This window comes from Hemicordylus capensis, chromosome 13, assembly GCF_027244095.1.
Source record: "Hemicordylus capensis ecotype Gifberg chromosome 13, rHemCap1.1.pri, whole genome shotgun sequence".
In the NCBI taxonomy this organism is placed as follows: Eukaryota; Metazoa; Chordata; class Lepidosauria; order Squamata; family Cordylidae; genus Hemicordylus; species Hemicordylus capensis.
In genome coordinates this window covers 16,310,584-16,326,908 of record NC_069669.1, presented here as the reverse complement: position 1 = coordinate 16,326,908, position 16,325 = coordinate 16,310,584, and the positions used below count along the sequence as shown (strand labels likewise).

At 48.2% G+C, this 16,325-nt stretch overlaps 1 protein-coding gene across 5 annotated transcripts in view; it reads left to right on the top strand.

The window, feature by feature from the left end:
• CARD11 (caspase recruitment domain family member 11) overlaps positions 1-16,325 on the top strand; it is a 104,825-nt gene that overhangs the window by 50,270 nt on the left and 38,230 nt on the right. For 4 of the 5 annotated variants that reach the window (XM_053276118.1, XM_053276120.1, XM_053276117.1 and 1 more), the window contains exons 6-10: positions 7,487-7,639; positions 8,351-8,476; positions 9,319-9,531; positions 9,648-9,827; positions 15,838-15,889. In XM_053276118.1, coding sequence (XP_053132093.1) covers positions 7,487-7,639; positions 8,351-8,476; positions 9,319-9,531; positions 9,648-9,827; positions 15,838-15,889 — 724 coding nt within the window. The remainder of the gene's footprint in view (positions 1-7,486; positions 7,640-8,350; positions 8,477-9,318; positions 9,532-9,647; positions 9,828-15,837; positions 15,890-16,325) is intronic. The other variant, XM_053276121.1, reaches the window with a different exon arrangement.

Here is a 16,325-nt window from a genome sequence, read left to right as displayed (position 1 = left end):
TATTAGTTTACATGAAGGTAATAAGAAAGACGTGGCTTAGCGACCATATAGATCAGGGATTCTCAAACTTGGGTCCTCAGGTGTTATTGGACTTCAACTCCCATAATCCCCAGCCTCAGTGGCCTTTGGTTGGGGATTATGGGAGTTGAAGTCCAATAACACCTGAGGACCCAAGTTTGAGAATCACTGATATAGATAGATTCTCTCCAGGATGAATGATCTCTCTTCCACTTAGCCTTTCGGGTCTCTTAGTGGTGCATTCATTGCTGTCGTAATCGAGTCCATCCACCTTGCTGCTGGTCACCCTCTTCTTCTCTTTCCTCCAACTTTCCCCAGCACGATCGACTTCTCAAGGGAGCTGGGAGATCAGTAATGGTGGACAGTGGTGTTGCAGTTACTCGCATTCCTGAACTCAGAAATAAAACTCTCGAAGGCTCACGATGCTTGCCTCAAATCCAAAATATAGGGAAAGAAGTTGCTTTAATCTCTGGGGGCGGAAAACCTGGTTGCCATGCTATAAGATCTCTGAAGGAAATGGGGAAATGTAGTCCAGCATAGAGCAAAGATCGTGGCCTTGCTATCTGGGAAACGTAGTCCAGGACGCTCCAGGGGCCCAGAATGGAGTTGCCCAATTCCATGCACATGGCAGCAGAAGGAGAGAGAGAGAGCTCCTGGACTCCCTTTTCCCAAGAGCATGCTAGAAGCTTGCCCAGGGTCTAGGCTCAAGCGGCTGGAGGATAGGCATGGTGTGTGTGTGTGTGTGTGTGTGTGTGTGTGTGTGTGTGTGTGTGTCTTTTCCAGTGAGCAACTTGGCCACCAGGATTAGAGATTTGGGTTATTCGGTCAAGAGAGTGGGGAGTGTTCAGTAAAATACAGAGGACTCCTCCAATGCTGAGGATAGGGTTCTCCACCTCTGGTTAGTGGCTTGCTTAAGGTTACCTAATCAGTTCAAGGCTGAGAATCCCCTGCTAACAGAGCAAAGAGGCACCTTTTAAAAGTGGTGGTTCTTTTTATGGAGCAGGGGGAGAGCACCTGGCCCTCTCCATCCCAGGCACAGCGTCCCTCCAGTGGCTGCTGCTGGTGTCTATCTTAGGTTTCTTTTTTTTAAGATGGCGAGCCCTTTGGGGTCAGGGGGCCGTTTTATTTATTTATTTAAATCTCTGTAAACCACTTTGGTGGGAGAACGAGGGTATATGTTTGTGTCATATTCGTATGAGAGGGCTTCCTGGTTTTCAGCTCCCTGCACCCCGTCTGTTTCACGAGCTCTCAAGGAATACCGTGCAATTTTATATCGGTGGGGAATTTGGGGAAAATGTGTGTGTGTGTGTGTGTGTGTGTGTGTGTGTGTGTTAGCGTGCTTCAAAGCTGAAGTGATTTCATTCCTGTCTTGGAATGGCCAAATCCCTTGTGAAGAGGACCCAAAGTCACGTGTGGGCTTTAGGAACCCCTTGTGTGGAGAAAATTGTGGGTTGTTCCGAGGGCATGGTTCAGCGGCAGGTGTTTTCCTAACAGAGCCGTGCCTCCCGGTCCCTTTTGCCAGCTGTGGTCTTTGTGTGTGTGTGGGGGGGGTTGCATTACAAATCATAATTTGGAAGGGGAGCAAGCACTAATCACTTAATCAGCTTGACTAACTTGAGCTTAATCACAAGTTGGAATTAAAGCAGTGGAGAAATAGAGTTGTAATTAATTGCAGCCAGACATATTGGCTCACCCACGAGCGCTGGAGACGTGAGTACCGCTGCAGTCCTGCATGCATGTCCATATAAATAAGTTCTGTGGGCTTCAATGAGACTTAACGGAGTAAACATCCACAGGATCAAGAAACTTGGAAGGCCTGGATCTGAGATCTAATGGAAAAGCCCCCCACCCACCCACCCCCTGCAACAAACCAATTTTCTTTCTTGCTTGTCGTATATTTGTACCTTTTGACTCCCAGTTTATGGGATTATTTTTTCGACAGCAAATTACTTAAAGGCAGAGAGGAAAGAGAAGTGGCTACAGCGGAGAGGAAATATTTGTTCTCGTCAGCAGCGGTGGTGACTCCAGGCATGGATTTTCGATTATTCAGTGTATGTTGCTTTGAAATGTCTCTGCATGTTTGAAGAACTTCTCTGCCTGGATGCATAGACCCTGCTCCGTGGCACAAAACCAATTCTGCTCAACAGGAGCAGGCTGGTTGCAGAAGAAGGCCATCGGGGCCTCGAGATGTGATGGGGGGGGGATCTAAGACTCTGGATTCTGGTTCTGTGCTTACTGGGAGGCGATCCAATTTGCAGGATGGAGGAACAGCCTATTCTCTTCCACTGTCTCCCCAACCATCAAGATGAACACAGGCCTAGCCCACAGAGTGTGATCTTTCAGCTGGGGCGCTGTTCCTCCATCTGCTGAGGTGCTGTGAGTGATTAGGCATGGCCTCTTTGGTAGCAGCCCCTCCGTTGCAGAACAAGGACTGAAAGGAAATGTGTTACTAGGGACGGGCTACCACCCTCCAGATCAAAATGCTGAGAGCGACCTGGAGTTGGAGGAGCAAATAAGAGAGGTGTCAAAGAGAGACAGGGCAGTAATACTGGGTGACTTCCACTACCTACACCTAGACTGGGTAAATTCACATTCAGGTAATGAAAGAGAGGCCACATTTCTAGACATGGTAAATGACTGTGCTTTAGAACAGTTAGTCACGGAACCCACCAGAGAGATGGCGACCTTGGACTTCATCCTGAGTGGTGCGCAGGACCTGGTGTGAGATGTCAGCGTTGCAGAACCATTGGGCAGCAGTGTCCATAGTGTGATCCAATTCAGCACATATGCAAGTGGAGAATTGTCAAGGAATTCCAACACAGATGCATTGGACTTCAGAAGAGGAAACTTCTCAAAAATGAAGGGACTGGTAAGAAGGAAGTTGAAAGGGAACGTCAGGAGGGTCAGATCACTCCAGAAAGCATGGAACTTATTTAAAACCACAATAATAGAAGCACAGTTGGAATGTATAACAAGAAGGAGGAAAGGTAGCACTAAGTTCAGGAGGACTCAGTGTGGCTAACAAGTAGAGTCAAGGAAGCTATAAAAGGGAAGAAGACTTCCTTCAGAAAATTGAAGTCCTGCCCAAATGAAGAGAACAGAAAGGAACATAAACTCTGGCAAAAGAAATGCAAGGAGACGATAAGGGATGCAAAAAGAGAGTTTGAGGAGCATATAGCAAGGAATGTCAAGGAGAATAACAAAAACCTCTTTAAATATATCAGTAGTAGAAAACCTGCCAGGGAGGCAGTTGGCCCCTTAGATGATGAAGGCATGAAAGGGATTATTAAGGAGGCTAAGGAGATTGCAGAGAAGCTGAATGAGTTGTTTGCATCTGTCTTCACGGAGGAGGATACTGACCATATACCCTCTCCGGAATTGAGCTTTTCAGGTTTAATGGCTGAAGAACTTGGCCAATTTGAGGTGACAAGGGAAGATGTTCTAAACTGTCTTGAAAAACTAAAAATTAACAAATCGCCAGGGCCAGATGGCATCCACCCAAGAGTTCTGAAGGAACTCAAATGTGAAATTGCTGATCTCCTAGCAAAAATATGTACCTTGTCCCTACAATCAGGCTCTATACCAGAGGACTGGAAAGTTGCCAATGTGATTCTAATTTTCAGAAAGGGATCCAGGGGCAATCCGGAACATTACAGGCCGGTAAGCTTAATGTCTGTTCCGGGCAAATTGAGCATTCTCAAGGATAAAATTGTAAAGCATATAAAAGAGCAGGCCCTGCTAGGGGAGAACCAGCATGGCTTCTGCAAGGGCAGGTCTTGCCTCCCTGACCTGTTGGAGCCCTTTGAGAGTGTCAACAGGCATGTGGATAAAGGTGATCCAGTTGACATTAAAGTATACTTGGATTTCCAAAAAGCTTTTGACAAAGTTCCCCACCAAAGAATCTTGAGTAAACTTATCAGTCATGGGATAAGGGGACAGGTTCATCTGTGGATTGGTAACTGGTTGAAGGACAGGAAACAGAGGGTTGAAGGACAGGAAACAGAATAAATGGACAGTTTTCACAATGGAGGGAAGTAGGAAGTGGGGTCCCCCGGGGATTGGCACTGGGACCAGTGCTCTTTAACTTGTTCATAAATGATCTAGAAGTTGGCGTAAGCAGTGATCTGGCCATGTTTGCATATAATGCTAAACTATCTAGGGTAGGGAAACCCACAACAGATTGTGAGGAGCTGCAAAAAGCTCTCTCCAAATTGGGGGAGTGGGCAACAGAATGGCAAATGTAGTTCAGTGTAAGCAAGTTGAAGTGATGCATATTGGAGAGAAAAAAACCCCAACTTCACATATACACTGATGGGATATATATGCTGATGGCAAAACGTCCAACGATCTTGAATTGGCCTTTGGATGGGCATAAGTTGGAACAAGTTAAGACCTTTAAATACCTAGGTGTTGTCTACGAGACAGAGTGCACATCTGCAGTATGTCACTCAAAATGCATGGAAATTGTCAGCAACAATTCAATCCTGTTTTCATCAGGGTGGGGTTGTGTGCTCAATTTGTTCCAGCAGCACTTAAATTATTTTTAGCTAAATCCTGCTCTCAGATGTTGTATGGATCGCAACCCCTGCTAACTTGGCAAAGAGGCACCTTTTAACGTGGTGATTCTCTTTATTTAGCAGGGGGGGGGAGTAACTGGCCCTATCCACCCCCAGCACAGTACCGCCAGTGACTGTTGCTGGTGTCTATCTTGTGTTTCTTTTTAGATTGTGAGCCCTTTGGGGACAGGGATCCATCTTATTTATTTGACATTTCTCTGTGTAAAATGCCCTGAGCCATTTTTGGAAGGGCAGTATAGAAATCGAATGAATGAATGAATAGGGTCCGTATGCTAATTTTGCAGCTTTAGAGGTCATTCAGACAAAGTTTTTAAGATCTATTTTGCAGACCCCTAGATGCATCCCAAACGTGATCCTGAGGCTGGAAGCTGGTATTCCTAGAATGGAGGCCCGGGTTTGGCTTTCCATTTTAAGTAACTGGCTGAAGTTACATTTCTTTCCTATAGGCCTTGCTCGTCTTACCCTTATGGATAGTTTTAACTCTTGTTGGAAATTGTCAGTTTTTTGTAAACTAAGCCTTTATGGCTTTAGCTTAGATGTCCCACTGAAGATGGGATTAATCCATACGAGATTGGCACTAAAACAACGGATATATGATATGGAGGCGCAAATTGATTGGTCTTTAATCCCCAAGCAAGTTTTTTGGGGGGCTACAGCCCTATAACTACAAACCTGAGAGTTATTTAGATAAACATACAATTGCTAAATATCGCAGGATGTTCACGTAGGCCGGATTTCATGTATTACCTTCGGCTGATTTGGAGGGTAGGTTCAGAAGGATTCCTATAGAACAGAGTCTGGGCCTTTGTGATTCTGGAGATTGGGAATCCATTTTTCACATTTTACTTTACTGTTCCCTTTACGGGGACTTTCGGCAATGTTTTATTGCTCCGCTATTGGTCGATTATCCAGGGCATACAGACATATTTTATATTAATTACTTGCTTTCTGATCAGAAGAAGGAGATAATGTCGTAAAGTTCTGTGTGGTGGTTAGGAAAGTTAGGCACCAGATAGTAGACCAGCTTGTGTAACTTGAGGTTTATTTGTTATGCTGAGACATTATACCAAACTACTGTAAGCATTGTTGATTCTTGTTGGTTCATATGTTTTGAATTCTGGTCTTTGACTGTAAATAAACTTGACTGACGGACATATACGCTGATGGGATCTGAGCTGTTGGTGACTGACCAGGAGAGAGATCTTGGGGTCGTGGTGGACAGCTCATTGAAAGGGTCAACTCAGTGCACAGCAGCTGCGAAAAAGGCTAATTCTATGCTAGGAATCATTAGGAAGGGGATTGAAAATAAAAATGCTAATATTATCATGCCCTTATACAAATCTATGGTGCGGTCACATCTGGAGTATCGAGTACAGCTTTGGTCACCGTATCTTAAGAAGGACATTGTAGACCTGGAAAAGGTGCAGAAGAGGGCAACCAAGATGATCAGGGGCCTGGAGCACCTTCCTTATGAGGCAAGGCTACAGCATCTGGGGCTCTTTGCCTTGGAAAAGAGGCGACTAAGGGGAGACATGATCGAGGTGTATACAATTATGCATGGAGTAAAGAGAGTGGACAGAGAGAAATTTCTCTCTCACACACACACACACACAACCAGGGGTCTGTTTCACCTCATGAAACTGAAGGTCAGGAAAAGTAGGACCGACAAGAGGAAGTACTTTTTCACACAGCGCATAATTAATCTATGGAATCCTATGGATGTGGTGATGGACACTAGCTTGGATGGCTTTAAGCAGGGCTTAGACAAATTCATGGAGGATAAGTTTGCCAATGGCTACTAGTTTGGTGGCTGTGGGCTGTCTCCAGCCTCAAGGGCACATTTCATCTCAATACTAAATGAAGGGGAGCAACAGCAGGAGAGAGGGCATGCCTACACCTCTTGCCTGTGGGCTCCACAGAAGCATCTGGTGGGCTAGTGTGGGAAACAGGATGCTGTACTAGATAGTCCTTGGGCCTGATCCAGCAGGGCTGTTCTTATGTAACCCCCAGAAATAGTGGCCCCCGATTCTTTCTTTTGCCCTGTGAAGCCTGTCCTATTTTGGCAGGTGTTGGGCCTGCAATAAATCACGGCTGAGTTTGTTTAGGACCTCCTTTCGTCATGTCTCTGCTGCTGTGATATTTTTAAGTCCTTTGTAGTGGTGTTTGTTAGTTTCTTTACTGTTGCTGTATGTTCGATTTTTAAATTGCAAGCCACTTTGGGTGCTTTTACCATGGAAACATGCCCTATAGCAATTGTTATAAATAATAAAACAGGGACAACTCGTAAGTACTTGTGTTAGATCCCTATCTTCATGCCAAAGATAGCCTGCAGATTCTCCCAGTCCTGCTTTTCTCCGCCTACTCTCTGTTATAGTAATTTACTTTTCAATAGCATAATCCTGAATTGCGTTTTGAAGCAGAGTGCTTAAATAAACTGACTGCAACATTTCATATAGTGTGAGAGTGTGTGTGTGTGTGTGTGTGTTTATTGTTAAATTTATATACCGCCTTTCATTAAAACAATCCCAAGGCGGTTTACAGCAAAATTAAAAAACAAGATATAGATATAGATACAGATGTAGATATAGATATGGACTGTTTTGGCCAAAGCAGACGTTCAAAGAAACTTTGTTAGTTAAACAATGCTTGCACAGCGAATGTCGTTGCTTTTAACACACATGAAACGGCAGCAAAGAGGAGAGCAATAGATACCTTCGCCTGATATTAGGGTACAGGGGGTTTCTTAAAGGAATCTAAAATCTAATCAAATACTTCTGTCCCCCCCCCCACCCGCCCCAATTTTCCCACTGTCTCTCTGCTCTCCCTATCGATTTCCGCCACCTATTTCCTTTGCCTTCTGTCTTTGCCTATAAAACCTCACAATATTACAGGCTAGGAAACCTGGCTTACCAGATTCCGACAAAGCCATTTTGGATATCCTAGAACATGATCGCAAGGAGGCTCTGGAGGATCGCCAGGAGCTGGTCAACAAGATCTTTAATCTTCAGGAAGAGATCCGCCATGCGGAAGACCTCCGAGATAAGGTAAGGTGGAAAGCTGGGAAGAATAAGGTTGGGAACCCAAGCTTCTTCTAGGTCACTCTCTTTGGATACATCCAGGTCTTCTGTATCTCTGCTGCTTGCTAGCTTTGCAAAGAGTGGAAGGAGAGGGGCTCGTTGCAAAGCTTGCAAGGTGCAGACCAGTCCCGAAGAGCTGCTCTGATGGCAGGGACATTTTGCTGCGCTGCTGACACCCCAATAATCTGCCACCTGAGGTAAATGCCTTACCTTGCTTCATGAAAGGGCCGCTCCTGACCCCCAGCAGAATGAAATGGCTCAGTGGTAGTGGTGTTGCTGTGCCTGACCTGCTGCCCTCATGTAGGGTTCCCTGCTTGGGGGTGACCAAGTTATCTCACCTTAGAGATTCCCGACCCCAACGCCCTCAGAGTTCCTCTCCAGATTTCCTTCTGCAGCTCCCAGTCACTGTCCACATGTTGATCAGGAGGGCGATCGCACTTCCCTAGTAGCACATTTCCTTTATGCGGGGATGTTTGGCAAAGAGGCCTTGCGAATGGATTCACAGCTGTGTGCCTGGAGCCTGTCTCTGCACCCCAAGTGCTCATGTTGCTGTGCAAGCAGCCAGGCTGACATCCTGACATGGGGAGATAGATTGGCCGGGTTCCCTGGTTTGGAGCAGGCGAGCCTGTTTATCGATTTGCCGGGGTGCACTGTGCGTATTGATTGATTCATTTGCAGTACCTCGAGGAGAAACAGGAACTGGAGTTGAAATGCTCGACTCTGGGGAAAGACTGCGAAATGTACAAGAATCGGATGAACACTGTGATGATACAGCTGGAGGAAGTGGAGAAGGAGAGGGACCAGGTAACTAAAATCCCAACAGCGGGGAGAAGTCAGGGAAAGAACAGAAAGGAATGGAAACCAGGCTTAGAAATGAGCCAGAAGTCCTTAAAACTCAGATTTAGGGGGGCAAAGGGCTACCCCAACTCACGTATTTGTTGCTGCAGTCACCGATTCAATTGTGCCTTGTGGCTGCTGGGTACCTTCCCCCCACCCCGCAAAGTGCCTTCCTTTCCATACAGGAAGTATAGTCGTTACCTGAATCCAAGACTAGGTTTTTTCCCTAGTCTTTTTGATATTAGAAATCAGGGGCTTAAATTCAGAGTCGTCTTGTATTCAGGTAAATACGGATATAGCTTCTTCCTTTTGCCCTCGCTCTGATGGTGTTGTCCTGAAGCCAAATCAGAGTGAGGGCAGGAGCAAGAACCCAGAAAATACCGGAGTGAAAACACCCGTTAGCTATGTATGAGAAGCCACTAGCTGATGCTTTCTTGGGACTGCAAAAATAGAGGTGGGTGGGTGCTATTGAGTACCTGGCAGGCGACCCCAGGCTGAACTGCTGAAGTTGGCACATCCTCTAGTTTGTGTGTTGCTCCCTTGCGGAAATTGAGAGAATATATGCAAATCTATTGCTTTCCATTCACAGAAGAGATCTCTATAGCTACGTTTTGCAACTTCTTATTCAGCTCAGATCACACATAATTGTGAAATAAATTCAGTCGATTTTTGGGATCCCCAGAAGTTCAGACAAGCTTGTGCAGCATCTCTGGCACACCTTTTTCAGATGGGAAGGGAGAACTACTACCCCAGGAGTTCATAATCTGGGATAAAGTGGAACTCAGGGGCGGCGTGCCAAGGGATTTTAGTGGACTTTGCTTTCGCAGGCATTTCATTCTCGTGACGAGGCACAGACGCAGTACTCTCAGTGCTTGATCGAGAAGGACAAGTATCGGAAACAGATCCGGGAGCTGGAGGAAAGGAATGATGAGCTCCGTATCGAGCTGGTCCGGAAGGAGGCCTGTGTCATTAACCTGGAGTGCAAACTCCGACGTCTCTCTAAGGACAACTGCTATGACCAGGTAAACCAGGGGAGACAAAAGCCCTATTCAGACATTTTAGACCCACCCACAGTGCAGCATTAGGAGCCCACAGGAAGACCACCGGACACTAAGGCCTTATTTTCTTATGCTTGCAGAGCTTACCTAGGAATCTGCCTCTCACACTAATTTCTCAGAGCCTAGGAACTCCCATCCCCAAAATCAATGGCCAGGAGGCTGATGACTCTTCAACCTCTGAGGAGTCTCCAGAAGACAGCAAGTTCTTCCTCTCGGATCAGCCTCGATTCAAGAGAAGGATGAATCTGAAGGCCATCCAGGTGTGTTCCGAGAGGATTCGAGATTGCTGGGGTGGGAGGAGAATGCTTGAAGTGTGGGGCATGGTCTGGAGGCAACCATTTTGCTTTCCTCCCCATTTTCCTTATCTTCCATTGCGATGGTACTTTCTCGTATCATCAGGCAGGTCCAGGTTAACTTGCTAACACTTTGGGGTCAGTTTGATGATGGTTGGAGACCATTGCTCTTGGGTAAGCAGGGAGTAGCAAACCCATCCGCTCTTGGGGATTGCTTGGGAAACTGAAAAATCCATCTGGAGCAGTCGTTCAGGAAGGAAGAGGGGAATGCTAACATGTGTAACTCCGGAGTTCCCAACTATGAGTCCCCAGATGTGGTTGGACTATAACTCCCGTCATCCCTAGCCACAATCGCTGAAGGCCCCGGGCTCTCCCATCCCTAGCCCCAATCAGTGGGGAAGAGGGAGGCTGTCATCTTACAATGTCTGGGGACCCAGAATTGGTCCTACCTCAGTCAAGGCACTCTGTGAAAGAAATTCGTTCCAGACAGTCACTACCTTGATTTCAGGCATAGTAAATGAACTGTGTTGGATAGTGATTAAGTGCTTTCCCCTTAAATATAGTCCGGAATCCTGATTCCTCCCTGCCTTGGCCTCAAGAGAAACCGGCTGCAGGTCTTCATTCAGAGCCCTGACAGGGGGCTGTATCTATCCCTGCTAAATACCATATTTACCTGAATTCAAGGGAAGTCCTTTCCAAGTGCTTTGGTGTTAGAAATTAGGGGGTCATGTTAAGTCCAGAGTCCTCTTCCTTTTGGGTAAATAAGAGGATGTATTTAACCCCTGTTTATTTTTTAAGGGGCTCAACTTAAATCCAGAGTCGTCTTGTATTTGGGTTAATATGGTGACCCCGTTGAGTTACCAACACTGGTAATGACCTGTAGTAAGCTGGAGGGGTGGCAAACTAGCCCCGGCTGCTTGGATCCTGGCAGCCACTCTCTGGCTCCCTTCTGGTCCCACCTTGGCCGTAATTGAGTCATGCGGGCTGGTCATTCATCCGGTAGAGGAGGGAAATCCCCATCCCTGGCCGTTCACCTGGTTCCCTCCCCAACCAGATAAATGATGAGGCTGCAGTGCTCAATTACAGCCAGGACGGGGCCAGAAAGCAGTGAGAGTGGTTGCCGATACTGAAGCAGCCGCGGCCCATTTTCTGCCCCTAAAGCATTACTGAGCAACATCTGCACTGAGCCTGAATTCAATAGCCAAATTGGACCCAGCCTCTAAGACAAGATGCCTCTGAATCCCACTTGCAGGGGAGCAATGGATGCAGGAGAGAGGGCATGCCATCATCTCTTGCCTGTGGGCTTCCCAGAGGCCTCTGCTGGGCTACTGTGGGGAAACAGGATGCTAGACTAGGTGGGCCTTGGGCCTGATCCAGCAGGGCTGCTCTTATGAATTCAGAGAACATACTCATCATCCTCTTCACTTTGGTTCCATTTGCCTAGTGAAGTGGGGAGAACCAGCTTGCCCGAAGGAGTAAGGGGGGGTGCCTCTCTTTCCTGGAGCTCTGTTTGCTCCCTTCCCTCCTGCCCAGCGGGCTGCCTGCAGGCTGACCATTCATCAGGCAGAGCCTGATAACCACACCACGCTACCGGATGAATGGCCGGCCTGCAGCAGCATGGCTCTTGTTAACGCTGGGGCGAGAGGGGAGAGGGAGCTGCGGGTGGAGCTTCAGAAAGCAGAGGCAGCTGGCCATCCATCAGGTAGAGCTGTGTGGTTTGCCACGCAGCGCTACCTGATGGATGGTCAGCCTGCAGGCAGCATGGCTCTTGTTAACACTGGGGCGAGGCTGTCTGTTGTATTTGGAGCTGCTGCTGTGACTAGAATGCACACTTTTGCCTCTTTGATAGCTGCACGAACAACAGAAATCTCTAGGAAAAAATAGAAAATTGGAGCAATACCCTAAGACTACAAAGCTGATGGACAGCAGAGAGCTGTTAAGAACATAAGAACATAAGAACAGCCCTGCTGGATCAGGCCCACGGAGGCCCATCTAGTCCAGCATCCTGTTTCTCACAGTGGCCCACCAGATGCCGCTGGAAGCCTCAGGCAGGAGTTGAAAGGGGCAGGCCCTCCCTCCTGCTGTGACTCCCCTGCAACTGGTACCCGTGATAAATGGGAACTCCTTGGAACTCTTGCAAAAGTTCCCATTGGCTGGAAAGAGTAATAGGAAGAAGGCAGCCAGAATCTGGAGGGAAATTAGCTACCTAATTAAGAGTTAAATTAAGCTGTATCTGTATCATCCCTGTGTAAAGGAAAATGGGCTGGCAGGCTTTGATTCTGCTCGATTGACTGAGTAACTGGATCGTCTGCCACGCTGGTAGACGCTACAAAAGCTTTGCTCACGGAGATGTGGCTGCAATGGAATGGATTTACGTCCTAATCGTTTGGGGGTAGGGATAAAGAAGCTAGCATCTATATTCCATCTCTTGGGCGGGGGGGGCAGATGTTGCCAAAAATCACGATAAGCCCTTATCCCCTGAGATGCTAAGTAAAAGTACAGTTGTGCCGTCGAGTCGGTGTCGACTCCTGGCGCCCACAGAGCCCTGCGGTTGTCTTTGGTAGAATAAAGGAGGGGTTGACCATTGCCTCCTCCCACGCAGTATGAGATGATGCCTTTCAGCATCTTCCTAAGTCGCTGCTGCCCGATAGAGGTGTTTCCCATAATCTGGGAAACAGACTGGCGGGGATTTGAACCGGCAACCTCTTGCTCCCTAGGCCAGTTATTTCCCTGCTGCGGTACTGATGGCCAAAATTTGTGGGCCGGGCTCCTGTATTAAATAGGCCTTAACCTACCCGGAGGTCTTTGTTCCACATGCATCCAGAGTATTATTATTATTGTTTACATAGTCAGACAGGTGTCATTGACTGGTTTGTTTTATCCAGACATCGAGTCCTTCCCAAGGACCTGGGATGGCTGAATTTTATTATCAGTATTGTTGCTGTTGTTATAGATATCATCACAAAATATAGGCTGTTCCCAGTAAAGTTGCTTTTTGTAATTGGCTGATGGTGATTTCTGTGGCCCCTATGGTGTTGAGGTGCTCTTCAAGGTGTTTTGGAATTGCACCCAGGGCGCCAATTACCACTGGGATTATTTTGGTCTTCTTCTGCCACAGCCTTTCAAGCCTTTCATCATCATCATCATCATCATCATCATCATCATTATTATTCACATTTTATATCCCGCTCTTCCTCCAAGGAGCCCAGAGCGGTGTACTACATACTTAAATTTCTCTTTCACAACAACCCGGTGAAGTAGGTTAGGCTGAGAGAGAAGCGACCGGCCCAGAGTCACCCAGCTAGTCTCATGGCTGAATGGGGATTTGAACTCGGGTCTCCCCGGTCCTAGTCCAGCACTCTAACCACTACACCACACTGCCTACTGTCAGTAGCAGGCATCCTCACCTAGTTATCTCCAAGCATGCCACAGCCTGAACGCAGGGGCCAAGGCTTCCATTCCATTGCTCTTGTGGAACGCCATAATTTCTGCAGGAAAGGGCTTCAGTGAAACCGTGCTGGCTTCTGTCCGTTCCCATTAGTGTGCAAAATTGATTTTTATAAACTGCAAAGCCTTATGCAGCAGGTTTTCTGATCACTGAACACTCCATAATCTGGATACATAAGGATCTGGCTGCATGTGACAAATGCAAGCCCGTAGAATATATATCTGGTTTTAGCTGAATCGGGATGCCGACTCTCATATTTTTCCACATCAACCATCAGTGTAAATGAATGTTAGCCCGAACCCTGTGGCTGGATTCATGAGGAGTTAGATCACTTTTTAAATTTTGCAACCAAGTCACTGAAGAAAACCATGAGGAAGGGGCAAAGCTGCCGGTGCTCTTTGGCAGCCAGCGTGAATTGTCCCCTTTGCTAAGCAGGGTCTGTCCTGGTTTGCATTTGAATGAGAGATTACATAGGTGAGCACTGTAAGATATGAGCGGATGGGGCCGCTCTGGAAAGAGCATCTGCATGCTTGCTTCAGTCCCTGGCAGCACCTCCAGATAGGGCTGAGAGAGACTCCTGCCTGCAACTTTGGAGAAGCTGCTGCCAGTCTGTGAAGACAATACTGAGCGAGATGGACCAATGGTCTGACTCAGTATAAGGCAGCTTCCTGTCTTCTTAGGTAACACAGACCCATCCACCTCTTCCCAGAATCAGCCTTCTCCCTCCGTTCTTGTTCCTTCGTACTTTCCCGCCTCCTCTGATGCAGCTCCCACATGTGGAATCCGGAAGCCCTGGCAAATAGCACATGTGCACGCAGAGAGGAGGATGAAGAGGAGAGGGAAAGGGACACCCGTGGGCAGGGAAAGGAGAGGCAAGCGGGCAGTGGAGGTGGCAGGGGTGAGCACATGCCACTCCCGAACCCCCACTGCTGTGGGTGGGTGGTGAGCCCATGCACTGGGGGCAGACTCAGACCTCCCATGCACTAGCTACACCAGCGGCGTAAGGTCAAATAGGTTTTAAGAGCATAGGAAGCTGCCATATACTGAGTCAGACCCTTGGTCTATCTAGCTCAGTATTGTCTTCATAGACTGGCAGTGGCTTCTCCAAGGTTGCAGGCAGGAGTCTCTCTCAGCCCTCTCTTGGAGATGCTGCCAGGGAGGGAACTTGGAGCCTAGATGCTCTTCCCAGAGCAGCTCCATCCCCTGAGGGGAATCTCTTCTAGTGCTCACACTTCTAGTCTCCCATTCAAATGCAACCAGGGTGGACCCTGCTTAGCTATGGGGACAAGTCATGCTTGCTACCACCAGACCAGCTCTCAGTCTGTACACTTCAAGCCACGTGGCTCTGTTGTCTATTGCGTTTATTGGCCAAGCACTCAGGAAATAATTGGTGTTAATGCTTTTATTGTATTTTAATCATTGTATCACATGCTGGAACCCAAGTCGGTCTACCCACGTCCAATTCCAGCATAAGGGGAGAGGGAGGTGAATGTCCATCTCTCTGCATCAGAGGTTCCCAACCTGCAGTCCTCCAGATGTTGCTGAATAAATTGTTGTTGAATAAATTGTGGCCAGGGATGTTGGGAGTTGTAGTCCAGCAACATCTGGAGGGCCACAGGTTGGGAACCCTTGCTCTACACTGTACTGTTTGTAAACTCTATCATGTTAGCCTCTCCGCAGGGCTGCCAAGAGCGGGTTTGGGCCCCGGTGGAAAAAAAAATTTGGGCCCCCTATGAGCCCCCCCACATCTGCCACTGCCATGAGGCCCCCACCATCACCACAAGGCCGAACCACCAGTCTTTAAAATAAGTCTAGCCACCATGTGCGTGGCGGGAAGGGGGGTGAGCCGAGCACCCCCCCTGTGGTGGTGGGCAGAGCGGGTGGCGGCAGGAGGCAAGAAAAAAACATGCAATGTAGTCGGGCCCCGGGCCCCCTTCCAGACCACCAGGCCCCGGTAATTTGTTCCGGCTTTCCCCCGCCTCTCGGTCCTGGCCTTCCCCACTTCCTGGAATTGCCTGGTTTTTGCGGGGTGGCCTGAGATATGGCGGGCAGCACCTGAGGCAAGGCAGCAAGTGCTGATGGAGGCCAGTTCCCTTTCCAAATGGAGCTTTGGGTGGGGGGGCAGGGAGGAGGGAAGGTTGCCAGAAACTTGCAAGCAGTACCAGGAGAGGTGCTTGCAAGGGTCAAATCAGTACCCAAAAGCAGCTCCAGTGACAAAAAAAGGTGGGCATCTCTCTGCCCTCCTGGCACCCCAATAATCTGCCACCTGAGGCCACCACCTCCCCTTGCCTCATGAAAGGGCCGCTCTTGTTATTACTGTCCTCTTACATTCACATGGATGTGCCATCTTCGTTCCTTTGACAAAGCATAGGCGTCCAAACATATTGGATGCTTCTCCATCTCCCCCTTTTTTCCTCCGGAGAAGGTGCCCAGAGTCACTGCTTGGTGATGGAAAGCGTGGGAGGTATCTCTGGTACAGGCCACGCGAACACATGTCCCGAGTTCAGCTTGATTTCTGTCCTCTTTCAGCTGCCAAGAACGAAATCCCCCGTCAGGGTGAGCAAGGCGTCGGATTTTCAAGGTCAGCGAAAGAACCGCGTCCCTGTTGCCAGGCTTGACGATCTTCCCTCTTAACGCTCGGGCTGCTTCTCTTGTTCGCGCTCATGTTTCCAGCATGGCAAAGACAAAACTAGTCCTGGGAGAGAAAGGACGGGGTTGGCTGAGGGTTTGGATTGCTTTGATGGGAAGCACTCTGAAAGCGTGGCTTCACATGGGCAAGTGCTGGGTCTGAGAATGCTTGCAGACTCTTTCGACAGCCAATGCAAACCGGAGGAGACCGAACCTGGACCCACAACCAGACAAGACTAGGGCTGACCCAGATCTCTTGGCGGAGCACTTTTCGCTCAGCATTTGGGCGGCGGGGGAAGGATAAAATGGATGCAGAAGGTCCTCTGAAATGATCCTTCTGGTTCATTTCCTCCCCCTTCACACTGCTGCTGGTAGCCCCCCTTTTTACC